Source organism: Podarcis gaigeae, assembly GCF_964106915.1.
Source record: "Podarcis gaigeae genome assembly, chromosome: 3".
Lineage (NCBI taxonomy): Eukaryota > Metazoa > Chordata > Lepidosauria > Squamata > Lacertidae > Podarcis > Podarcis gaigeae.
In genome coordinates, this window is record NC_139680.1 from 84,006,692 (window position 1) to 84,032,526 (window position 25,835).

Here is a 25,835-nt window from a genome sequence, read left to right on the forward strand (position 1 = left end):
CCAGCGAGGTTCGCCTGGAGCCTTCATTACAAATCTTTAGGTGCCAAGTGAAAACATTCTTCTCCCAGGCCTTTGACTAATTAATCAATATATGGCCTTTTAAACTGGTGGGAGTGTTGTTTTGTTTGTTTGTGTTTTTATATTGTAAGTGACCCGATGATCCTCAGATGAAGGGTGGAAAGATAGATAGATAGATAGATAGATAGATAGATAGATAGATAGATAGATAGATTAGATAGATAGATAGATAGATAGATAGATAGATAGATAGATAGATAGATAGATAGATGATAGATAGATATAGATATAGATAGATAGATAGATAGATAGATAGATAGATAGATATAGATCAATTGATCAATCTGGGAAAGAAAGACTTGAACATGCTGGGGTTCCATTGTGGGGACATGGATGAAATGCCAGCCCCTGAACAGCATAACTGGTGATTATAGAAATCTTTGTGGAGGGTGCCTGCTTCTAGCTCCTAGGTTGCTAGGTATTTGAGGCTGGTGCTGGTTGTTGTATCTGTATCCCATCAAATTCCTTCAGCTGATTTCCTTGCACACCCCAGGTTGAAGGATGGCTCCAAGTACCTCCTTAGAGCTCCTACTGAGCCACTCATGCAGGAGTGGATTACCAAATTGCAGCAGAACTCAGGTAAGACTGAAGTAATTATAAGGAAGAGACTACGGCAGCATTGGAGGTCTAAGGGAAGGAGATATGATTACCACTCAGGAACAAGAGGTAATTTGAGGCCTCCTGCAGACCACTCTGGTGGTCTACATAAGCGAGAGACCCACATGGGCACTCTCGGTTTCCCCTCAAGTTCACTGCTGAGAGAAGCAGCAGTGCCATGTCATGTTTTTGGTAACTGGTTTTATATTTGTGCCAGACTTTATATCTCCCACATTTCCCACTGTAATTGAGTCAGACCTGAGTTCAGAAGGGGGATTCATCTTTGACATACAGAAGGCCCATCGAGTGCTGGGACTTCCATGTGGGAGGCTAGAGCTCAGATTCCAGTTTAGCTACAAGGTTTTCTGCATAACAGTTGGCTCCTGGGCTCCATTCCTTTTGTGTAAAGAAGAAAAGTATGTCCCGTAGGTTCTATGGGCTACTGTACACATTGCATTTTTTAGGTGTACACCCCAGAAACAAGTGGACATGTGGCAAAACAGGTGAATGATATGTAGCTTTTAAAAGTCTGCTTATCAGAGAGACTACAACTCCCTATTGCAAGGCAGCAAGTATGTGGAACAGACCTATGCCTCAGCTTTGTTTGGGTGAACAACACTCTTGATTTTCAAAAGCCATCTCTCTGTGTTTGCTTTTCTGTCCTCAAAGGCTTACCTGAAGTGGACTTTTTCCAGTCAGCTTCCCAGACTGCCCAAGAGGCGACATCTGCTGTTAGGTAACTACTATAAGCAAAGCTTGATCCAGATGTGTTTGCTGGGGGCAGGGGCTAGCTTTAAAAAAAGTTCTTCTCATAATGTTTGTCCTAATGAGGACTCCTGTCCAGTGGCAAGTAGATCTTCTCATAAATCATATGGTGCTATTTTGTCAAACTCAGCATATTAAACAAAAAAACAGGTTTGGGGATTTGTATGCATTCAAACCAAAATTCAAATTTGGAATGCAAATTGGTATGTGTTCCTCTTTTTCTTCTCTTTCCCTTTTTAAGGGCAGCTTAAGATTTAGAAGTGCATGTAGGGCAATTTGAGCTGAGGCCATCAGTTATCCTGTTTAGGAGCGATCCCATTTGCCCCTTGCTGCTCTGCTCTAATTTCTGCCTTTATTAGTGATAGCAACTTCCTTGTGCTCCCCACCCCCCAACATGTTCACATCCCATTATTGTGCAATCTGCTGAATTTTCTCTGCTGCGTAGAAACCACTGGTACATCAAATTTCCCATTCAGATACTCTAAACCCAGGCTGTGATTATGGTGGCTTGTATTAACTTTGCTGCAACTAAATTTTACTCTAGCTTGGCATAGCCCTGCGCAACTAGGCATGTGAGACCAATTCTCTATTTTCTGCTGCTTCCATTTTTTTCCAGTGTGATTCCTAGCCATGGAGTTCCCCACTTCCTTGGCCCTCATCAGTCTCTCACAGCCAAGAGCCAAGAGGCCATACTCTTACCCAGATCAAGTGTCAGGCTGCAGCTGCCTTACGAAAATCAGGATGATCTATTGGATTCAGCAGAATCACGGACAGGTGTGTGTGTGGGCTGTTCACAGTTTCTTGAGGGTTCTCTTCAAAGCAGGGATAAGGGACCTGTAGCCTTCCAGACTGAGCAGTCTCGTATGATTCTGCAACCAATTCGGGAGGGGGTTGCACTTACCTGAAGGATGTGGTTTGTGGATTAGAGCAACTCTTGGGTCCATTGCTGTCCATGGGGGCAAATGTAGCCTTGTGGTGCAGAATTATTTCTATCAGCTTCAGCTATCCATGTCCTGACATGAATAATTATCTAGCTTTAGTGGTCTGTGGCGTCATAAGCTCCCAAGTGGATTCCTTTCATGCATTATATATGAGGCTGCCTTTCTAGATGGTCCAGAAACTGCAACTGGTGCAGAATTCAGCAGCCATACTGCCAATGGGATCAGATAATCTGAACGCATTACAGCAGGTCTGGCTCCATGCACTGGCTTCTGATATATTTCTGGGCCTAATTCAAAGTGTTGGTTTTAACTTACAAATCCTTATGTAGCATCGACCCCAAAACCTTTTCTCCATATGAGCCTACTCAGTCAGAGCTTAAGATACTCTTTCAAGACCCTCCTCAGAGTGCCCCTGTTGGCAGAACTTGGATGGTGGCAACAAGAGAGAGGGCCTTCTCAGTGGTGGCCCTCCCCCCTTGTGTAATGCTCTCCCAAAAGAAGCTTGCCTAGTGACTATGTTAAGATATTTACAGTATCAGGCACAGACTTTTATCTTCTGTCAGGTCTTTGAAATTCTCCTTGTCGTTCTTTCTTTATTTAGATTTCTTACCAGCCCTTCACTATGAAGTCCCAGGCAGCTTACAACAATTATTAAAAAACAATATTACAAACAGTAAAAACAGCTGACCATCACGAGCATAGAGTGGGTCCTAAAATACATTTTTCAGGTTTCAAAAGCCATGGCAAAGAAGAGCAGCACCTCACTGTTGCTGCTGGAATATTTCTAGCTATTGATGTTGGTTCTGGTTAAGACAGTCAGGGGAAAAGGGCTCCTTGATTTTATTGTGACCCCTTGTGATTTTGATGACTGTGCTGCATTTTTAAATGTGTAAATTATTGTTGTTGATTTTTTTTGTCCATTATTTTAAATCATCTTGAGACTTTGGTATAATGTGGCAAGTTCAGTTAAAGAAAGAAAGAAAGAAAGAAAGAAAGAAAGAAAGAAAGAAAGAATCCCTGGAGGTCTGCCTCTGTGTCACATCCTTAATTTCTTCCTTTCTCTCCTCTTAGAAGACAGCCAGAAATCTGCTGCCATTTATACCACAGATCACAGTCTGAAGCAGTGCTCTCCTACAGCATCTACAAGGTCGCAGGAACCTTACATTTTTGAGGAAGAGGACTATGGGCTAGTGGCGAACAAGAGGCGATCATATTCCTTTACCTCAGGTACATACTGTATGACCTTGAAGAAGAATGGGTTACTAGTCAGGGTTGAGGCTACCTCTACCCCTCTGCCTGTTTGTACAGGGAAATCTGAGTTTGTTCATTTGCTCATGTTCTGCATTTGCTCAGTTTGGCCCTTTGCCAACTGACTTCTGTTCAAATGCAGCTGAAATCTCTCTGACTAAATCCAGTCTGTTGTGTACCCAGCATGATATCATTATGCTATTTTCAGTGCTTGGCTGCATTCATTCAAAGCACGGTTATTCTCAAAGGAACAAGTTCATTGCTTAATGTCGCCATTAGGTGTCAGCAACATGCTTTTGACTCAATGGCACATGTCTGAAGTTGAAGCTTGTTACCTTTGTAGGCTGTGCTGACACTACATATATGTAGCATATCCCTTGCCCCTCCCCCGCCCCCGCAAAGTGAAAGTAGTCGCATTTTAAAAGAAGAAACAGCAATATTACAGTTTTCCAAAAACAGGGCCTGAATCGCATAAAATGCAGACCTTCAGAAACAATAAAGTATGCAAGCAACGGCCAGAAAGTAAACAAAGATGGTGTGTGCTTAATCTTACAGGCCTTGGAATTGTACATACTGGGAGTTACAACAGGAATGGTCCTTTTCTCTTGTCCCCACCTAGTGTACTTTGTGGGGGAGGACAGACACTACAAAGAAAGGCCTCTCCCACAGCATGTAGAAAATGGGACAGTTTTGTATGGACAATAGAGTCTTCGTCCCAAGCCATTTAGGGCTTGAAAGATAATGACCAGAACTGTGCATTGTACCTAAATATGTTGTGGGTGGAGGTAGGCATTCCTTGGTGAGGGGAAAGCATATTTTGAACATACCCAGAGACAAGGTAATCGTCTACTACTACTACTACTACTACTACTACTACTACTACTACTACCCACGCGGGTGGCGCTGTGGGTAAAACCTCAGCGCCTAGGACTTGCCGATCGCATGGTTGACGGTTCGAATCCCTGCAACGGGGTGTGCTCCCGTCGTTCGGTCCCAGTGCCTGCCAACCTAGCAGTTCGAAAGCACCTCCGGATGCAAGTAGATAAATAGGGACCGCTTTATAGCGGGAAGGTAAACGGCGTTCCGTGTGCTGCGCTGGCTCGCCAGATGCAGCTTGTCACGCTGGCCACGTGACCCGGAAGTGTCTGCGGACAGCGCTGACTCCCGGCCTCTAGAGTGAGATGAGCGCACAACCCTAGAGTCTGGCAAGACTGGCCCGAACGGGCAGGGGTACCTTTACCTTTAGAGACAAGGTAGCCATCTACTACTACTACTAGTAGTCATCATATGTTCCATGGCTGAGCCTTGGCACCAGAAAAGGTCCTGGGGCAGAAGCATAATAAGCCTCAGTTCAAACACTGCCCTGAATTCTCTTCTCCTCTCTTTACTTAAGAGATGGAATGAATGTGATACTCTGGAGTAAAACAACCATGTGTACCACAGACCGTTAACCAGCCTCTGGCACGGTCTGCTGCTTGTTTTCAGTTCATGGTGCTGCTGTGCAACCTTTACGCTCCATTCTTTTTTCCAGCTACGTACCAGAAGATCACACCTTTGTCGGTGTCCAAGGAACCCTCGGGCCTTGGCAGCAGCTACTCAGTCACTCTGTACATTGGAGAGCAGGTACCAACTCCTCCCAGGCCTCGCTGCCATTCCTTCATCGCCTCTCCTGGTGGCGCCCGAGAAACCTTGGGCGAGAGGAGCCAAGGCGCCTCGCCTCGCCAGAAGAACAAATCTGTCTTCAGAAAGTTCTTTGGGAAGAAAGAGTGAGATGCCAGCTCATTCTCCTCGGCCCAGGAGTGGATTTGTGGCTGCATGCAAGCACTTGAACCTTCCCAGGACTGGGCCCAATGGCTACCAGGACACACTGTTATGCTGCACCATTGCTTGACCTTTGCTCTCTCTCTTTTCCCAAGGAGGTCGGGTGAGAGAGGTGGGACTGGTAGGCTCTGCACAGTGAAACAATCCCTTATCCCTCAGCCCTCTATGCCATTTAACTCAACCCTGATAGGGGCAGCAACCCCAGGGAATAGCAGCTGAAAGGGTCAAAGGTCTTCAGGGAGAAAGAAAATTAAAGTTAAAAACCACCCCACCTCATCCATATTGTTGCAGGGTAGTATATTCCAACTACCATGGGCTTTTTCTCTACAAGCACAGAGCACAGCCTTTGTTTGACATACAAGCTAGTATAGGAAATCAGGTAATACATTCCCAGGCACATACATATTAATACTATATTTGTATTCAAGGCAGGGGTTTGTGGAAGACTCATGTTGTTTCTCTTCCTTCCTAACAAATGTTTGCATGTCTCATGATGGGATCAAAAAAGGAAGCGCTTTCTCGGTACCAATTATCCTGACTTTGTTATTTACGCAGGCATATAGGGTTGCCTTTTGTTTTTTTAACTTGACCTGGTGCCTTCACAGATATTAGCAGGGGATAATGTGTAATCTCCTGATTTCTGCAGGTCAAGCTGCTGTAAAATGCACATGTCAACACACACACACACACACACACACACACACACACACACGGAGGCCAGGCCAAGGATTATTCTGGATAGTCAGCAAACCTGAGTCAGTCCTAAAGTCTGCAGCAGAGCCCAGAGCAGAAAAAATATTTCTTGGGCAAATTGGCACATTACTAATTTAGAATGGGCATGGATTAAGGTTTGTGGAGGCTTTTGGAACTACGTTTTTGTATGTGTTTTTTTGCACCTCAATTTCTGTACCTACCCTTTTTATGGTTCAGAAATAGAGGGTGAGTTCTCCACTGTGTGTGTGTGTGTGTGCGTGGGCACAAGAAACCTTAATGTTTGCTTTCTTTTCTCCTGCACTATGATGCCTAATGCAGCAGCAAATGAGACTTGTCAATTGTCAGTTGAATCTTCTCAAGAGACATTAACACCACATTAAAACACCAGTTGGCTGTCTGTGTGCCTTCCTTCAAAGTGTAATAGAGTTTACTGAGTTATTATTTAACTGTCTGTCAGTGAACCTGTTGCTGAATAACCCTGCTCTAAGGCTCCTTAGCACACTTGGCACTCCTTGTCCATTGAGCAATGCTGGCTGGGGCCGATGGGAGTGGTAGTCCAATGATATCTGGAAAACAACAGGTGGTTTGTCCCTTTAATCGTGGCGGGTTCTCAAATGGGAGGAAGTGAGGGAATTTATTATTTATACCCCAGCCACTCTGGGAAGCTCCCAACAGAATATTAAAAACACAATAAAACATCAAACATCATACTGAGGTCCAGCTCCGAGGGTCTTCTGTTGGTTCCCTCACTGCAAGAAGTGAGGTTACAGGGAACCAGGCAGAGGGTCTTCTCCGTAGTGGCGCCCACACTGTGGAACGCCCTCCCATCGGATGTCAAGGAAATAAACAACTATCTGACTTTTAGAAGACATCTGAAGGCAGCCCTGTATTAGGAAGTTTTTAATGTTGGACATTTTAGTATGTTCTGATATGTGCTGTGAGCCACCCAGAGTGGATGGGGAAACCCAGCCAGATGGGCAGGGTATAAATACTACTACTACTACTACTACTACTACTACTACTACTACTACTACTAATAATAATAATAATAATAATAAATATCAAATGTGAGGAAGCCTTTAAGCAACCAGCAGTGGGCCACACCTGTTTAATCGTCTCATGCTGTCAGTGACAACTTGTTCAGCCCACTCATAAGAACAAAGTGTGGAATGGCAATCAGAGCTGCTGTTTAAGCTGAAATTGGCACTGGTTTCCTGGAGAGCTGGAAGCAGCTCCGCTCTAAAAGGCAGGGGCTTTTAATTATCTGTAACCATCTAATGAAGGCAGTTCAGCCTCTTAAGATCTGCAGGCAGAAATGTTTTCTTATATCTGAAAAGATGAAGTAGTGAGAGAGACAATATATGAATCTGAATATGCAGAATTGTGAACCTAGGAGTGCAGCATGAAAAACATGGAACACGTCTGCACTGCAGTTTTGTTGGCTATATTCTGGTCTGGTTCAGTTCTGACTTACACCACCTATGCCTCGCTAGATGTTGTAGAAAGATGCATGTACAGTAATTGTAGGGAACACCCTCTTAAGGCTTGAAAAACTGCTTTGTACAGAGGGGCAGTTAAGAACAGGGAAGTAGTGGGAAATGATGCGGTTATTTTTTTTTGCCTGTTCATTATTTTTCTCCAGAATCACACCATGGCGTGTGTGTGTGTGTGTGTGTGTGTGTGTGTGTGAGAGAGAGAGAGAGAGAGAGAGAGAGAGAGAGAGAGAGAGACACGCATGGGAGCTAGGAGGTTCAAATATATGTTTGAAAACCCAGTTTGCCAGGGTTAGCAAAAGGCAGTTTATTGCAAGAGGTGAGGGACAAGATCTGTCCATTTAAGCCAACCAGCCTGGTAATTTAATACTGATTTCAACATTGGCAGTGAGTCCGTGTCCTTGACTGCCCTTGGTGGCAGTAGGCCAGCTTAGAGGGTGCAGGGCAGGCTCTGTCCTCCAGTACCACTTGCCTGAGGCACCCACCTCACTCTTACCTAATGAGAGGGCCGGCCTGTTTCAAACAACATCAATAGGCTGCAAGCTATACATGCCTGCATGGAAAATTCCAGAGGGATTAGGTGTGTGAGACTGTTGTAGCAAAAGCAGTTTCGGGACTACACATTTATGTAGCACATGTTTGGCCCCCCAGAGTTGTGCACTCCAGGAATGCATCAGTCTAGAAGTAGAGAACACACATCACATATATAAAGTCTGGGATTCACTGCTAGTCTCACTAGTTAAAAAGCATTTCTGTTTACCAGAGCAAAGGCAGATCTCTTCTTGAGACTCCGGAGTGCTGCTTCTAGTCATAGGTGAGAACTCTAGAGTGGTGGCTGCAGCATCATCATGGGCAGGACCCTAGTTCCATAGTATAGTTTTGCAGAGTCATCATTGTGTGGCCAGTCAGTGGCTTGTGTTAGGTTTATAGAATACTAACTTCCCAGCTCTCTTGTTACCATTGTATTGCTATTCATGCTGCTTTTGGGGATTTGGGGTGGCTTTTTAAAGGATTAGACAAATTCATGGAGGATAAGGCTCTCAGTAACTACTAAGCGTAATAGCTATGCTCTCTGGTCTGGTGCACTCTGGTCCTCCTTGCAGGTTTCCCCATCAGCATGTGGTTAGCTAGTGTGAGAAGAGGATGTTGGCCTGGATTGGCCATTGACCTGATCCAGCAGGCACATCTTTCTTTCTTTCTTTCTTTCTTTCTTTCTTTCTTTCTTTCTTTCTTTCTTTCTTTTAAAAATAGTATTTTTTTGTTAATTTTCCAAATCTTAACAAGCAAATACAGTGACAAGTAACTTGGTGGTTGTCCCACTTAGAGAGTACTGTACAAGGTGCATCAAAGGGGTATGAAAGTTTGTGTAAAAGCACAGACCATGGCAAATCATAATGGCTTCAATCTACTAAGTCTTTCCAAAGTCCTCTGTTTGATTGGGGTGGTCTCCATATCTGGCCATCCCACTGCTTCTGTGTGAGGTGAATGGTTGCCAAGCTGCATAGAGGGATAATGGGTCTGATTTCCCCTTAGCATGTATTTGACATGTCATTTTCCTCTGTTAGCACCACTGTCTAAACATAAGTATACCGAGTCAACAGATAATCCATCTGCAGAACGCAAACACCTGGCAAATTCTAAACACGCCACCACTATCGGAGCTATCAGCAATTCTTTATAACTTAAAAGCTGGTTGGCTTCTTCTGTTATCCCTAACAGCACTAATGAAGTTGACGTGGTCATGTTTTGTGTTTTACATTAATTCCATTTCCGCAAATACACTGGTCCAAAAGGTGTGCACGTTCTGACAGTGCCACTAGAGGTGCGGAAATGTAGTAACACCGCAGCCGCTTCTTATGTTCTTGCAGTTTAATTTCGGCCCAGGGCCTGCTTAGCAAGTGATGGTGCATATAGGCTAGGAGTCACCAAACATTTGGAGCCTGATGGCAAATTTGCAGGCACCACACACCCATCTCATCCTGTTTCCTTGGCTACAACAGAATGCTTCTTTCAAGCCTAATTTCAACAAGTGGAGGGGAACTGATGGACGCCAAGAAAAGGCAGGTACTGTACTGATAACCCCTAATGTAAAGCCTCTGAACCAAGTCTACATGGCTGTCCATAGTGTTGATTAACCTTGGAAACAAAGGGAGCCTGGCTCAATGCTCAAGCACATGTTTCACATGCAGAGGTACCAAGCCCACCCCCTGCCTCACATCTCCAGTAAAAGATTAAGGAGTAGGTGAGGTGAAGGAACTGGAGCCTGATACCCTTGAGAGCTGCCATTGGTTCAAGGATGAACAAACAGGCCTATACCTTTCCTTCTCTGCTGGCAGCCCTCCTAGTTTTTGCATTAAGGATATAGGAGATTCCAGGTGAGATTCTGGCACCTCTCTTTTGAAATTCAATTGTGCTCACACCTCTTCCCTTCAGAAGCAGGGCCTCCTGCATCAGGATTTCCAGAGTGTAAGAGAGGGCAAGAGGCTACAAGCTATCTGCACCCAAACAGGAAATGAAGGTCATGAGATGGCAAGAGGAGACTGCACTTTGTTAACACTTTGCTGCTAGGGTTTCTCCTGCTCCATTGATTCAGGCTGCCTCAGCCTATGCTGCTCCCCATTCAGCATTGGAGTCTGTTGAAGCCACTGCGTTCCAATGTACAGAGCTGGCTTCAACTAAAACAGGCCCCTGGTCCAGCTCTAGCCTGATATCGTCCACTCCAGGTGTGGTTAGTCATCCTCATGTTACTGAACTACAACTGCTGTGTTTATTCTGCGTGGAAGGGAAACCATTTTTAAAAGTGTGTGGCAACATTTATCTATAAGGAGATACAGGAAAGCTTCACCTATTGCATTTCTGCCTGCAATGCAGAGCTGTCATCAACGCCTAGGATGCCCTGCCCTAGGGTGGGGGAGGCACTCTGCACCTGCTCAAGGGCACTGCCTTGATTACTGATTCACACGTGCCAGATCAGAGTCCTGCTTTCAAATAAAAGCCTCTTCTAAGAAAGGTTCGCCAAGGGCGCCAGAGGATAAAAGCAAGAGGCGGGCGCGCTAGGACCTGGGGATGCTCAGCAGGCGCCCGAGCAGAAAAGTCTGGCCGGGACGAGCGAGCGAGCGAGCAGTCTGGTGGAAGGCGGCGAGTTTTCCGCGGGAGAGGCGGAGAAAGCGCTGGAGCCGGCGGCGAGGTGGCCGAGCCCTGGGCAACATGTAAGCGTGCGCGGTGGTGCCTCGGGGCTCCAGCTTGTGCTTCCTGCTTGCGTTTGGTTGAGCCGAGTTCCCTGCAGAGGGAACCTACAGGTTGTAATCACCCGGGGTGGGGAGAGCCAAAGAAGCCGAGGCGGGCGCCCTTCGTCCGGGGCTGGGGTAAGAGCGTCCGCAGGGCTACCCGCTTCTCCCCGAGGGGCTCATTTCTGAACTGCGTCTGGGGGTGGGGGCGCCCTTTTTCCGGCTCCGACGCGCAAGGACGGATCTCGTTGGCGCACAGCCGCTGCTTCCAAAGTGGAGCCTGCTCACGAGCCTTGGGCGCACGCCTGCTTGGCCGCGTCTGTCCCGGCACATGTCGTTCTTCTGAAAAGCAAGTCGGGCCGAGTGCTTTGGCGGGTGTGCTCGGAGGCACAGTTCCTCAGCAGCATGGAGAGGAGATTAGCTCGCCCTTTACGCACGCCCTGCCGTGTTCTCGATCGCGGTGGATTTCCTACCCTTGTCACAGCTTCGGGAACTCAACGATCCCCGTTCATTGCTAGATGTGCACATCCAGGGAGAAATAAATCTCTTATGTTAGCTGGTGCGAGGTGCGCGTGTCCTCCAAAGTGCGAAATCGCCCAGAGGGCAAAAAGCGTCTGCTAAATTCTTAACTGGATTTGGCTGCAGAAAGCTTAGAAATTGCCCTTTGAAGCCTCCCAAAGATAAACTAGCTGATGCTCAGGAAGCTACCGGTTGACCTGATGCCGTTTGCTTGCCCGTTTGATGCAGCAGCAACAGTGCTTGATTTTACCCCTTGGGTTGGGTGGAGTGGAATAAAACTGAGCTCCAGATACAGTTGTGGTGTTAGGCGTAGCAGGTCTGTGGCAGGGAACCAGAGAGCCTGCCTGGAAGTTGCATGTAAGTTGTTGACTGTGCTTCCTCCCTCAGGCTTTAATGCTGACTAAGTAATAGGACTTTGCCACTAATGTCAGGCTAGGCTGCTTATTTTTCTTTTTAAAGCCTGGAGGCGTGCCTGATGTTTGCTTTATATTAGTCTAAACAAGGTTAAGAGTGTTGGGATATTCCATCAAGCAGGTGTAGAGCAGGCATCGGTCATCGTTTTGCTGTGTCCTTGGTGCTAAGTCTCCAGGGCTGGCTATGTGTACAGATCTCCAGGTTTTCAAGGTCACAGCTTTGAATACAAATCTGTGAAACACACGGCCATTTCTGTTGCACGCTAGCAGAGTGTCTTCATCCATTCTAATCCCCCCACCCCAATTTCCTTCTGTTGTTCTCTTTCCCCACTAGCCAGAGCTGTCCTAGGTCAACTGTGTTGGCATCTCAATGATGGAGCTGTGCCAGGTTTGGCCAGTCGGCACAGGTGTTCAGAAGGGTTCCCAGGTTGCAATCCAGAGGTTGTGTAGATGATTTGTACTGTTTTTACAGGAGCAAAAGAGGAATCCGTTGTGGTTTCCCTTCTTCTGTTGCTCTCCTGATGCCTTTTGCCCATATGTTTCTGAACACCATTGCTGGAAACAACAGGAGGGGAGAGCGCTGTTTCCATCAGGTCCTTCTCATAGGCACTTGGTGGTCCACTGTGAAACCAGGATGCTGGACTGGGTGGGCCACTGGCCTGATCCAGCAGCACTCTTATGTTCATATTCTTCTTCCACAAAGTTGGCAAGGTTTCCTTTTGCCCACATGCCCCTCTTGCTCTAAAAACTGTGTCTTCCCTTTGCATTTGACACCATTTTAAACAGAAGTTGTCTGTCACCATCACACTGAGCTCAGCTCAGAGTTCAATATGTAAATACATGTGGGTCGCCAGTGGTAACAAGGCAAAGGGAACTGCAGTTGCCGATGTACTGTGTGACCTTGGGAGGTGACTAATGCTCTTTGCTGAAATTTCCCTCCTTGCACCACCAGGGAGGCTACTGCCTTGCTGGGCAGGCTATGAGGCTCTGTTCAGGAGATGCAGAAGGTTGATTGTTGTTAGGCGTCCCATTCCTCCTGAGCTTCCTGCCCTTCCAACTGCTATGCAGCTAATGTTGTGGGAGACCTGCCGTCCTCTCAAGCTTAAGCTTGATTTCCGACAGCTGTGAAACAAATGATTGGCGGGGACAAGAACCATGACAACAATCTCTTGTGCGAATGATGGCTGTTTTCACACATGCAGTTTAAAGTGGCCAAAATGCCCATTTGCAGGACAAATGCCTTTCCTGTTTTTCTCTTCCGCATGAAGAGTAACGTGAAGCATGAGCTTCTCTCATTCTCTTTTAAGCATCATGTGTGAGATGCTGCTTATTTAACTATATAGACAGATATAGCTTAATACCGTCTGTACAATTGGATTCAAAGTTTCTGAATTAGCTGGGAGAAATATACCGGTAGGTGGTTTTGCTGCATTTTGGTAGGTTGTGATGATTTGCTCCAGTGTGGAAGACCAGATTCCCACTAAAAGATGAAGGCTCCTTTATCTCAAGCAGATTCCAGGGCACTAGTCTTGAATCCTGCGGTCAATGCATAAGCAGGAAATTCCATTTTATGGGTGGCTTTTGGAGCAAGGCATCACTGAACGGGTGAATTTGTACAAGGGTAGGCAGTCCTTCAGAGCTTCTCATGCACTGGGGCTCAGGCACAGCTGCTGTGCTCATGCAATCGTCATGGTAACGTACAGCTGTAATCTGCCCCCCCCTCTCTCTGCAAGTCTTTCCTCTATGAGCTTATTCTAGCCTGGATAAAATAGCTTTTTGCATGAATACCGCAGCATGGCAGTTCCTTGTGCTTCCAGCCCTGATCGGCTGATGATTGTGCTGGACAGCACCAGACACCTGTGGAGAAGTTAATGTTTCTTTATTGTCTAAAGCCAAATACCAAATACTGCAAATGCTGTCGCTTTGGCAGTTGTGAAAAGATCAAGCTGTCTTAATTCTCACTCTTTTAGCTACTGTTTTCTCTGTGAGGTGTGTTTTTTAAAAAACACATACACAGGTAATTTCTTGCACAGCTTTTCAGATATCCATCCACTGATGTTTTCTCCAAAGGGGTGCAGCAATAATAATACATGCTTTTGACTAATCAAACCACTTTGCAAGAGCCTTGTAGGGTAGGCTAGTATTATTGTTTCCATTTTGCAGATTCCCAGCTGACTCTGGCTGAGGGTGGATTGCTGTGAGTGCAGTTAAGAAGTGAATCAATAGAGGACTGCTTGCTGATGGCTCAAACTCTTAAGTCACCGGATCCTAATTAGGTTTGGCCAGAGATGTGGATGTGATTGGATACTGCAGGCTAGCTGTCACCTTACTTCCCAAAATAGGTGGTAAATTCTAAGGCCAAACATACCTCTTAGGGCAATCTCAATTTATATCCAAAGGAAAAGACATGCTGGTGGAAATTTAGGCAGGGCTTTGAGGCCTACCCATCATGGCTTCTCTGCTGGTATCAGTGACGTACTGGAAAAGGGATGAAGCACCACCACTTATATCAAAGCAGGGGTGTTTATATCCTATGCTGGAGCCAATCAAACCTGTAAGTTATTCCTGAGAGAGGAATCCATTACATGAGCTAAGCAAGGGGAAGGAGCAGGTTACATTGGCATGCAGGGCTAAGGATTAAGCTGTGGCTTTTGTTTTGAAAACTTTTGACCAACCAAAATGGCACAGAATCGTGAGCAAGCTTTCAAGTCCACCAGTACGCGTCATCAGGCTGAATGTTAAGCCAAGTGCGTATGTGTGTGATTAAGAGAGAGAGAGAGAGAGAGAGAGAGAGAGAGAGAGAGAAGTTGACTTGGTATTGAAGCCATAATGCCTGCATTAGTCAAAAGTTTGTTTTTGTTGTGTAGTCTTAGAAGAGGTCTGGGAACCTGACATGGGGAACCGCCTGCACTTCAGAATTTACTACTGCACACTGTTTAACTTTTACCCTTTCTTTCAGCTCTTGCCTTTCTTAACATGTCCAATAGCAGGGATGTTTCTTATCAGCCTTATCCCCTTTTTGCTTTGCTAATCTGTCCCTGAAGTTCTTCTCTGTTTAATTCTCCCCATGCATCTTTCAGTGTAATTTCACTATCCTAGTAGCTTTCTGCTTTAACGTTCTCATCACATCAGTGCATCCATAACTCTCAGAACTGCCTTCAGGCATGTGACTCAGCGTGATTTTTGGCTGCTCAATCAGCTGCTATTTGAACTAGTCAAGTGATCCTTCCTTGAGGGGACATCCCTACAGCTGAGGGTGAACAATTCCTGTCTGGGGAGAACACTACACGGCAATTAACATCTCTTCCGAATTTAAAACTCTCCCAATGAGCATGACAAACAATTATAACCTAACACTGGAAAAAGTTTTGCTGTTTTGCGAGTTGTGAGAGAGATTTCTGCTGTTCCCATTTTACAGAACTCTGGCTGAGAAATCATCTAGTGAACTCATGCCTGGGCTGGGATCAGAATTCAAAGAATTTACTCACAAGGCCACAAAGAATTATTGTCATGGGCCTGCAGTTATGTCAAAAGGGTCTATAGCTCTCACCCCATGCTTTTGGGAAAGAAAATGCCATCTCTAGAAATCCCTCCCACCAAAGGTTTTTCAGGGGCTTATATTGTTTTCTTTTCAGTGCCAAGCGGCAGACATTTTAAAATACATTCTTTCTGCCTTTTAAAGTTCAGATGTTAACTTGCACTATTTTAAAAAGGGTTTTATTTATATTCAAGTGAAATTCAGCAACAAATGTCAACGCAAGGTAAATAGAAAAGAAAGAGAGATGTAAAAACAATTCAAAAACACAAAGTTCCCAGGGAACAGGCACAGTGCCTTATTCATCATATTGTCTACACTGGTGTGAATAACATTTAAACCAAATTCTGCAATATCTGTTCTCTTATTGCTGTATGGCTGATTATTTAGCTTTTGTATTTTTGAAAACCGTGTCTAAAGAAAAAGAAATCCACCCAAGGAAACATTTTGGCAATGATACATAGAACAGCAGCAGAAATGGAAAGTGCAGAGGCCAAAGCTGGCATAAAAGCAGTTATAAAAGAAATGTTTGTCCTGGTCACATTTCTCTAAAAGTGGTTGCTTTTTCTTTACTCTTTTAAGGGTCCGGTCTTCAAGTTATGTCTGCTGCAGAAGGTATGCTTCAGTCAATGGGATTACTTGGGAGATAAACGTGATTCATAATTTCTTTCTTAAAATGCTTGCCAGCACCTAAAATTACCAGCCTCATTCTCTCTCCCTGGATCTGCTCTTTAAAATCCTATAGCTGTGACCCCATATGGACAGACCCCATAGCTCAGCTTTGGTTATCTACATTCTGGTAACCTCTAGGCTGAATAACTTTGATGCATTATATGTGGGGCTACCTTTGACGATGTTTGGAAACTACAGCTAGTGAAGAATTAAGTGACCAGATTGCTGACTGGATGTACATAATGCCAATACTGTACTGGCCCAACTGCATTGGCTGCCAATTAGTTTCTAGGATCAATTCAAGGTGCTGGTTTTGATAAAAGCCACTGGAGTGGGGTAGCATGTATTTTTTTTATGCTATTCCTGGATGAACACTTCTTGTTGTTGTTTAGTCGTTTAGTCGTGTCCGACTCTTCATGACCCCATGGACCAGAGCACCCCAGGCACTCCTGTCTTCCACTGCCTCCCGCAGTTTGGTCAAACTCATGCTGGTAGCTTTGAGAACACTGTCCAACCATGTCATCCCCTTCTCCTTGTGCCTTCAATCTTTCCCAACACCAGGGTCTTTTCCAGGGAGTCTTCTCTTCTCATGAGGTGGCCAAAGTATTGGAGCCCCAGCTTCAGGATCTGTTCTTCCAATGAGCACTCAGGGCTGATTTCCTTCAGAACGGATAGGTTTGATCTTCTTGCAGTCCATGGGACTCTCAAGAGTCTCCTCCAGCACTATAATTCAAAAGCTTCCATTCTTTGGCGATCAGCCTTCTTTATGGTCCAGCTCTCACTTCCATACATCACTACTGGGAAAACCATGGCTTTTACTATACGGACCTTTGTTGGCAAGGTGACGTCTCTGCTTTTTAAGATGCTGTCTAGGTTTGTCATCACTTTTCTCCCAAGAAGCAGGCATCTTTTAATTTCGTGACTGCTGTCACCATCTGCAGTGGTCATGGAGCCCAAGAAAGTAAAATCTCTTGGACACTTTTAGTTAACAATTTTCTTCTATTTTCTGATATGTTTTTAATCTGGTAGTGTATGCCCCCCCCCCCAAAGTAAGTTACTCTGAGACAAACTTTTTTTTTGTAGTAAACAGATAAATGTAATAAATAACAATGATGACACAGTTGACGCCGACGTGGAAAGTACAGGCATATGGGCACTTCCCTGCGTATTTCCTCTGACAGGCCTTGGTCGCAGTTTCTCTTTGTGTGGGAGGACAAATCTGCTAAGTCATGCAAAAGGGAAATACAATGCTGTCACGTGCTGCTCCCGGGGCCATGCCAGGATTTGGCTTTGGGCACATCGTGGCAGACTCTTGAAAAAAAAAAAGCACTGGCATATCGGTGCATGCCAGAAGTTGAATCCTGTGGGCAGCAGCAGCAGCAGCACATGTACGTGACAAGTGTGTGGCCAGCAGAAGCAGCTTGGACATTAGGCATAGGGAATGCTTCTCTTTACGTGCAGCATGTTCAGATGAGCCACCCTAAACGGGAGCCAAAGAGAACAGGGACAACGGGCCTGTGCTGTAACGTGGATGCCGTTGCCACGAGCAGATCTTGGGAGGTTTACCTTGGTGTTTTAAAAGTTTCTCCATTCTTTCGCCAGGCTATCGGAAGCACTTAATTCTATAAAGCATTTAATCCAGCTCATGTGCCTCATGTGACGCCTTGATCCTTGCTAGGGAAATAGCGCAGTTCCTTTCTTTCTCCTCCATCCGCCTGCAACACCCCTTAGCAACAGAGAGTCCTGCTCTCCCATTTTAAAGGGTGGCAGAGCTTCCCAGGCTGCTCCAGCTAGGGTCAAAAAGTACTTTGTCTCTTTAAAACCGCCTCTCTGCTTTCCCTATGGATCAGATGTATAAACATTGCACTGCCCTCCATAAAGCTATTACACCCACTGCCTGTTTTTTTGGAAATGGGAAGCAACCTCAATTTAAGGTTTCACGTATCTATCGGTTTACTTAAGCGCTGTGGCACAGCACATTTCGGATGCATGCAAAGCAGGCAGAGCGAGCTGGAGCAAAATGCTCCTGTGGAAAGCATGAGTGGCTCCTGAGACAGTAAAATAACCAGATCTCTGCTCCCAGCAGTAAAAAATTAAGATGGATCCGGTCATTTTAATGGCAGGGGGCGAGACAAAGGCATGCGTGCCATTGATTCCTTGGCATAGGTTCAATGACTCCAGGAGGCAGGTTCACTAGAGCAGTGTTTCCCAACCTTGGGTCTCCAGCTGTTTTTGAACTACAATTCCCATCATCCCTGACCACTGGTCTTGCCAGCTAGGGATGATGGGAGTTGTAGGCCAAAAACATCTGGAGGCCCAAGGTTGGGAAACACTGCACTAGAGAGACAGGGACTGGCCCAGGGTCACCCAGTGGCTGAGTGAAGATTTGAACCTGGGCTGTGCTGGTCCTGGTCTAGTTGCATTCTGACCATTGCATCACACAGGCTCTCCAATGAAAGACATGTTGCTGCCTTCTTGTTTTTTGTTTTATTTCAGAACAAAAATTCTGCACCATTAAAACACAGAGACACAACCCAATCCAAAGAAGTATCTAATAAATTTCACAGCACTTAATTTTAACTACTAAATAAAATGCAGCAGTCAATAGTTGGAAATCGAAGGGCACTGCTCAAAGAAATGAATGAAAATTTTTCAGAATGACAGCCCTATATGATGTTTTTAAAATTATCACCTCTCCAAATTATATATATTTTTAAGAAGGGAAACCACTTTACTATTAAACTGAGGGTGGTACACCTGTAGCCCTCTGTATGTTGGGGGACTACAGTTCCCACCACCTCTGACCATTAGTCATGCTGGCTGGGTTTCACGGGAGTTGGGAGTCAGATTGCACGAGAGCCAAAGGTTCCCCATTACTGGTCTTCCACCTTATTCTGGCACTCTGAATGTCTGAATTACTGCATCAGTTTTTCCAACGGTAGTCCCTAGACTCTCCTTTCATACCCATTTTTAAAGAAGATGGTAAAGGATTGCTGTTGTTGTTGTTTAGTCATTTAGTCATGTCCGAATCTTCATGACCCCATAGACCAGAGCACGCGAGGCACTCCTGTCGTCTGGTAAAGGATTACCCTTAGTCAAAAATTGTTGGATTTTGTTTTCCCCATCCACATGTGATTTGCTATAATCTGTCCAGCATCGACTAGCAGATGCCTTACATTTAATCCTAATTGGAGTCAAGTGTCAGCATACTAAAAAATAAACTATTGAATTTGTGCACAAAATGATTTCATCAAATGATTCATCAAAGGCTTTCTCTTTTACTAAGAGCTTACAGAGAACCTTAAATTCTGATTTTCCATGAGTACTGGTTTTTAACTTGCACTTGATGGAATACTGTGTAGACTTCACTCATGCACCCATTGCTAGCTCTTATGTAATGTGATCAAATCAGAGGGTGGGAAATGAGCAGAGGGGAGGATGTGTAGGTCAGAGTTCTGAAAAATCTGCAAGATCTCCATCTAGAAGATAAGTTTGTCACAAGCCATCTTACAGTTAATCAATGTTGATGTTTTGGTTGGTGGGCTGGGAACAGTGACGCTGCAAGAGATTAAAACAGACCAATCAGGGAAGGCAGAGAGACTCTAGATGTTTTGGTGCTTGTGGCAGAAGATCCAAATGATACCCACAATGGGGGTGAAAATGCACCAGTAAATTACATAATGGATAGATTACTGTACATTGATCTACTGTGCTGCAAACAACAATGTGGAAAAGGCTCTCTTGATTATATTATGCTACTCTACTAGGAAGATGCATCTTGCGCCTGTTCATACCACTGACTGCTAAAGAAGGAATTGCAGCTTGTGTGAAGGACTATGCCAGGCTTCCTCAACCTTGGCCCTCCAGATGTTTTGAGACTACAATTCTCATCATCCCTGACCACTGCTAGCTAGGGATCATGGGAGTTGTAGGCCAAATACATCTGCAAGGCCGAGGTTGAGGAAGCCTGGACTATTCAATTCCCTACTGAGCCAACTATTTCTGGTTTTACTTTACTTTTTCTTTTTTTTTTAAGCAGTCCTGGAAAATTACCAGGCCTGCCCAAACCTGAGGCATAACAGCCAAAGTTTAGCTTATTGCACCACATTTCTCCTCTCCCTGAAGAAACGGAACACTTTGTGTTAGGCAATCTGATGAAACGCAGAGTACATATTCTAAAGGACCACTTGAAATAAGTGAAGCTAATTGGTTTCTAACTTTAATGAGATAAAGAAAAATGAAACGATGCCATTTCTTAGAGGCCTAGACTTTGCTGCTTGGCTCCTTGCACATCCTATGAACAAAAGCAGGGCCAGCGTCTTTATTTATTTATTAGTTATGTGGCTAGTTACATTTTAAAATATAAAAGTAAATGCCAGCATCAACAGTTGGCACCATTGGGCTTCTGCCATTGGTCCACAGCCCAGTAGGGGACCCACTGGCAACAGCCCCCCTACCCCGGGGAACTCTTCCAGTTTGTTCACTCCAGGGCTGGTCCAGGACATTTTGCCGCTGCAGGCAATACAGAAGATGCTGCCCGCAGGCGCCCCTCCCCTGTGCTGAAGGTGACTGAGAAGCAAAAGGAAGGTGAAGAGGAGTGGGCAGCAGGCAGGTACAGAGGAGGTGGTGTCGGGGCTTGAGTCAGGTGTAGGTCAGCAACAAAAAACCCCATAAATCACCCGAGACCAGTGAAGTTAAATCTTCAATCAAGGAAACAAACCCACAGCTCAGGCCTAGGGGTCTCGGCAACTCTACTTGAAGGTCTTGCCCCGATGACACAGTTGTGAGGACTGAAGGTCCCTGCCTTACCGCCCCTCCTTAAGGCTCTTCCTTTCCTGGGTTTTCCCCCATGCAGTCTCAAACTGTGTCTGCACAGAAGTAATCTGTGTTCTGCTCATTTCATTTCTCTGCCACCAGTGGGGAGGGGAGCTGGTCACAGCAGGAGGGGGAGACTCTGGATTCTTCAGCAGCCTATTGACCCCCATCCTCTTCAGCCTCTGCTTCTGCCTCAGAGTCTGGACTGCACACTGCCACAGACTCCTCCTGCTCATGAAACTCTGATGCCATGCCAGCTGCCAACACTTCCCCCTGCAGTCTTCTCTCCCTCTGACCACTCATTGTCATAGAATCTTAGAACTGGAAAAGACCCAAGGGTCATCTAGTCCAACCCCCCAAGATGCTGGAATCTCAGATAAAGCATCCACCACCAATCCCCTGGCTCTGAGTCTTCTTCCCTTGGGGGTTCGCTGGGTGGTTCCCCAGCTGGTGTCTCCCACCACTCCTCTGCAAACAGCTAGTCCATTACAGGTGGGTGGACATGAGAGAGGAGCCGAGCTCCTTAGAGGCCAGATCTGCCACCTAAGGCAACTGCTTCACCTTGTCTCTGTCAGGAGCTCGTCCTACTCTCGAGTAGGACCCTGGCAGAGACACATGCCCGACTGGCATGTTCTCTCCCTCCTGGTCAATCGTTTGCGAGCTTCAAAAGCTTTCTTCTGCCCGAACATCACAGTGAACGATGCCAAGAGACATCGGCACACAGGGATCCGCAGAGTCTTCGCAGCTCGCATAACAGACCTCAGCAAATCAGTGTTTTGGCTAATCTACTTTATTTACATATAAACACACATGGAGCACTGCAACATGGCTGCCTCCCTCTCTAGCATCAGACAGCAAAGAGAAAGGACAAAGGACAACAGTCCCACTTTATGGAACACAGTAACACAAACATCCTGTCTCCGTCACTTCCCACTTTGTGGAGTCAAAACATACACCGTCATGTGATAGACAACAATCCCATGACTGCAATCACGGAGCAGGAATTCTAACAGTCTCATGGGCTGGCTAGCTCTGGTTCACTGCCTCTCAAGCTGACCCAGACAACAGAGGTGGTGGGAAGAAGGAGCAATAGATGCCACTGCCTGCTTGCTCACTGGCTCTCTGCCTGGAAAAGAAGAGTGTGGTCATGGCAATGGGGAGGAGGAGGAGAAGGTGGGGAGGATGGTAGTGAGAAGGGATTCTCACTGAGAGGGGTGGAGATGGCCTTGCCCTAGGTGGGTCTCCGCAATCTGGAGCTGAGGCTGAATTAAGACAAGCCTTTCAGTGAGCCAAGTACTAGGTTGTGCTATGGTAATACTTTTCACCTGTGAGCTGCTAAGAAGCGCTCTGCAGAAGTCTGCCATGGGCACAGCTTGTCCTTTCATACCATTTCACACAGCTGCCACTGACATCTGCCAGCTGGTCCTGCAAAATCCTGGCAGCCGAGCAGAGTTTATAGAGCAGGAGGACAAATCCCTGAATCCCCATCATTGTATCCTTCCCTGGATCATCTGGTCTAAGGATATATAGTATAGACTGCATACCTGCTCCTGAAATCTCCCACTAGAATTGGACTACCCTGTAATAGGCGCATGTGGCGGGAGTCCCCCCCCCCCCCCCCGCTTCTGGAAAGCTACTAATCTATTTTCAGCTGTTTTTAATTGCACCTTAATTGAAAGTGAGCGGGCTGCTTTATGTTTGACTTTAATATATTGTTGGCTGGCCTCGGGAAAGGTCAGTCTTTGAAGTGAGAGATCTGGCTTAATGCACAACTAGAGGTGAGGCTGAGTGAAGGCAGGGAGGTCAACACTAGGGGGAGCCAGAGCCAATGAATACTAGTCTTCACCCCACCCCTCCATTCTGAGCTCTATACAGACAAAACTGTGACACAGGTGGAAGAAGCTGACAGCCACCGCTGCCCCTTGGAGTAGATCACAGGCAGCTGGGTCTGGCTGAGGTTGTGGGGCAAAGCCCCCTTCTCCCTCTACTGGTGAGAGTGGCTCTGTGGCACAAGACCCTTATCCTAAGCTCAGGACTCTACATTGGCTCTTTTGCTCCCTGCTGGTCTTTGGCCTCCACTTCATTTTATGGCCTAAGAGCTTGGCTAAAGTCCAACGGTGCTCCTTCGCTGTAGTCTGGCTCCAGTTCCCAGCCAAGGAGCTGCTGCTCCTGTACAACAGCTTAATAGACCCGATGACCTTGGAGCCAGGACATGCCGTTTTCCTTGTTGAGCAGGTCTGTCAGCTCCCTGCTTTGCCAACATCCCAGGGCAGGGGGCAGTAATGTAACCGGCCAAGTCTTTGATGGGCTCAAGGTGATCTAGGCTGGGGTGTCAAACTCAAATTGTTCAGAAGGCCACACTTCTATTTTTGATACCTCAAGAGAATCACATTGCTATCTTTACAATTTTAAGTCTGTATTATTATTATTATTATTATTATTATTATTATTATTATTATTAATTTTATTAAAGAAAAATATTTTAATGTCATAATACAAGCTATAATACAAAAAAGGAAACAGAGAAGAAAAAAATACATTATCTTATCTGTAATCTGGAACATACCATAAATGATATCTACTCTTCCATAAATCTCTCAATCTACATTCATAAGACAAAAGTCACACACACACACATTAAATAATAAGAGGAATAGTAATATGGCTTTTGTTAATATGTAATAGAATTTGCAATCTTCAAGTCCTCTCTGTTTGCTCTCTTAGTGATGTTTGCATTACTTTGTTTTAACTCTGTTTACTTTGTAAAACTCTCTTCTTTTTCTCTATGACTCGCAGCAATGCTCCCTCTGTACCATCCTTGACTTCTCTCTCTGTTAGATGTCTCTTTTCCTCTCCACTCATTAGCAGGACCTCTCTCCTCTCTCTTTGCGGTCCGTGTGTCTGTGTGTGTCCTCTTGCACTGTCAGAGTCTGCAGTCCTATCCCATGTTATCCCCTGGCTATCTCTGTTGCCCCCTCTTTTCTTAGGACCACAAAGATATAGAAAGCTGCCTTTTGCAGAGTCCATCTAGCTCAGTACTGACCACACTGACTGGCAGCAGCTCTCTAGGACTTCAGGCAGATGCTCTATAACTGAACTACACCCCTTCCTGTTCTTCACCCCAGAGGTCATCCTACATTCCATAGTTGAGTTTCTTGCATTTCAGGAGCTGAACAAGACAATCCCCAGGATCTCTTCCGATATTACAGTTACATTATTAGGTATCATAACAGTTTGTTCCAGAATGGTATAGAACGGCTCTCGCCTCATCGCAGCAATTCAAAAGAACATATTCATTATGGAAAATCAATGCAGAGGGGGAAACCGCCTTCATGACAAATGGGCTTGTGTAGTTTCTTTCATTATGATTACAACTTGCTCGTCTTCCACATGGAATTCAAGACAGTTGGTGCCCAAGGAGGTTCACAGGGAGTCTCCCATCCAGGCACTGGCCGGATCCAGACCAGCTTAGTGTCATGTGATGTCAGATCATGCCCTGTGCAGTCAAGCCATCCTCATCTTTGAAGGTGGCTGGTGGAGATGGTCTCGCATGCTTAAGAGAGGTGTTTTGATTTCAATGGCTAGGAGGAACAGAGAAATTCCAAGGCTGAAAATGTATGTTAAATTTGAATTAATTGGAGGTTCATTTGTTTTATAAAAAAATTGAAAATCAATAAAAAATTCATAGGCATAAAAGAGAGAAATTCTGCAGCCTCCAGAGTGGAATTCCTGCCATGGGGCTCTTCTGGAGGGTACTGGAGATGGGACATCAACCACTTTGCCTCTTCTGTGTCATGAGAATTCAGAGGTGAGAGACAAATTCTTCTCTTTCTGCAGTAGAGATGGCCAACTACATTTTGCTGCCTGTGCCAAAGGAACACAGGAAACACAGAAATGTAGGTATCTGCCTCTCACTGAGTCAGACCACCGGTTTGTCAAGCTCAGTACTGCCCATTCTGACTGACTGTGGCTCTTCAGAATTTCAGGCAATGAGTCTTTCCCAGCCCTACTTGAAAGATGCTGAGAATTCTACCTGGAACTTCCTTCATGCATAGCAGATGCTCTACTATAGAGCTATGGCCCTTCCTCAAAAGTGTTCCCCATCCCATATGCAAAAGCCAGCTGGCCTGGCAGCTGAATCTTATTTCAGCACTGATGGTGGGACATTGTCCCCTATTGTAGCAGCGGGTGAGCTTATGGGGCAGGTGACATGGTGCCCAGAGCTCTCTCCTCCAACACCCCACCCCAGCATCCTTTGCCACCTTGTTCTTCCTACTGGTAGGACCGGCATCCCTACAAATATTTTAGTTGTGATAACTTGTGAGTTTTCAGTTTGAAAAACTGGAACCACGATCTCGTGTCAGATTGAGGCTCCAGTATTGCATTGTTCCTACAAGCAGACTGTGAATATGAACAAGATTTTGTAGAAGGTCAGCTGGCAGACAAATATCAGTAAAGACACAACCTCATTGTATTGGGAAAGTGTGGAAAAACTTTTGAATCCATGCAAGCTATTTATCAATCCTAGTAGGTGAACTGAAACTGTTTTAAGTGTCAGTCATCTTGGTAGTTTGAGCTCCCAGGCTATTAACTTCTGGGAAATAACGTCAGCCGTGAGAAGGAGCTGCCATGAGATCCATTTTGGCTTAATATTTACCTCATGTCTGAATATATACCACACCCCATATCCATGGTTTATGAGATTCTGGTGAGTCAGAATCTTGCAACGCAATTGTGTGGAATGTGCACAGCTGAGAGTCTGCATGTGTGATGGTGGTGCCCCCGACAGAGTTGAAGCCTGAGCTACAGACAATGTAGGTTTGTTTCTGCTTATTGAGCCAGAAAGGCAATGCTCAAATTCCTGCTTGTTCCAATATAGAGAAATGACAGCTCCCACTGGAAGCCTGCAAGACTCCATAGGGCCTCCACAGACAACAATCAAGTAGAAGGTTGAAAATACCAGTAGCTTAGGGAGGGTTGAGCGTCAACTGTTATTG

The 25,835-nt window shown here is 45.6% G+C and overlaps 2 protein-coding genes across 9 annotated transcripts in view; both read left to right on the forward strand.

The window, feature by feature from the left end:
• Nucleotides 1-6,551, forward strand: part of LOC310841304 (uncharacterized protein) — a 46,885-nt gene extending 40,334 nt beyond the window's left edge. For 7 of the 8 annotated variants that reach the window (XM_083731973.1, XM_083731974.1, XM_083731977.1 and 4 more), the window contains 5 exons: nt 572-657; nt 1,345-1,411; nt 2,057-2,214; nt 3,453-3,608; nt 5,161-6,551. In XM_083731973.1, the coding sequence (XP_083588099.1) occupies nt 572-657; nt 1,345-1,411; nt 2,057-2,214; nt 3,453-3,608; nt 5,161-5,399 (706 nt within the window). In that variant the 3' untranslated portion in view covers nt 5,400-6,551. The remainder of the gene's footprint in view (nt 1-571; nt 658-1,344; nt 1,412-2,056; nt 2,215-3,452; nt 3,609-5,160) is intronic. The other variant, XM_083731975.1, reaches the window with a different exon arrangement.
• Nucleotides 6,552-10,689: 4,138 nt separating this feature from the next.
• The window catches only part of SLC29A1 (solute carrier family 29 member 1 (Augustine blood group)), a 79,215-nt gene continuing 64,069 nt past the window's right edge, over nt 10,690-25,835 (forward strand). Inside the window, exon 1 of the mRNA XM_083732602.1 lies at nt 10,690-10,866. The gene's annotated coding sequence lies outside the window, so the exon portion shown is untranslated. The remainder of the gene's footprint in view (nt 10,867-25,835) is intronic.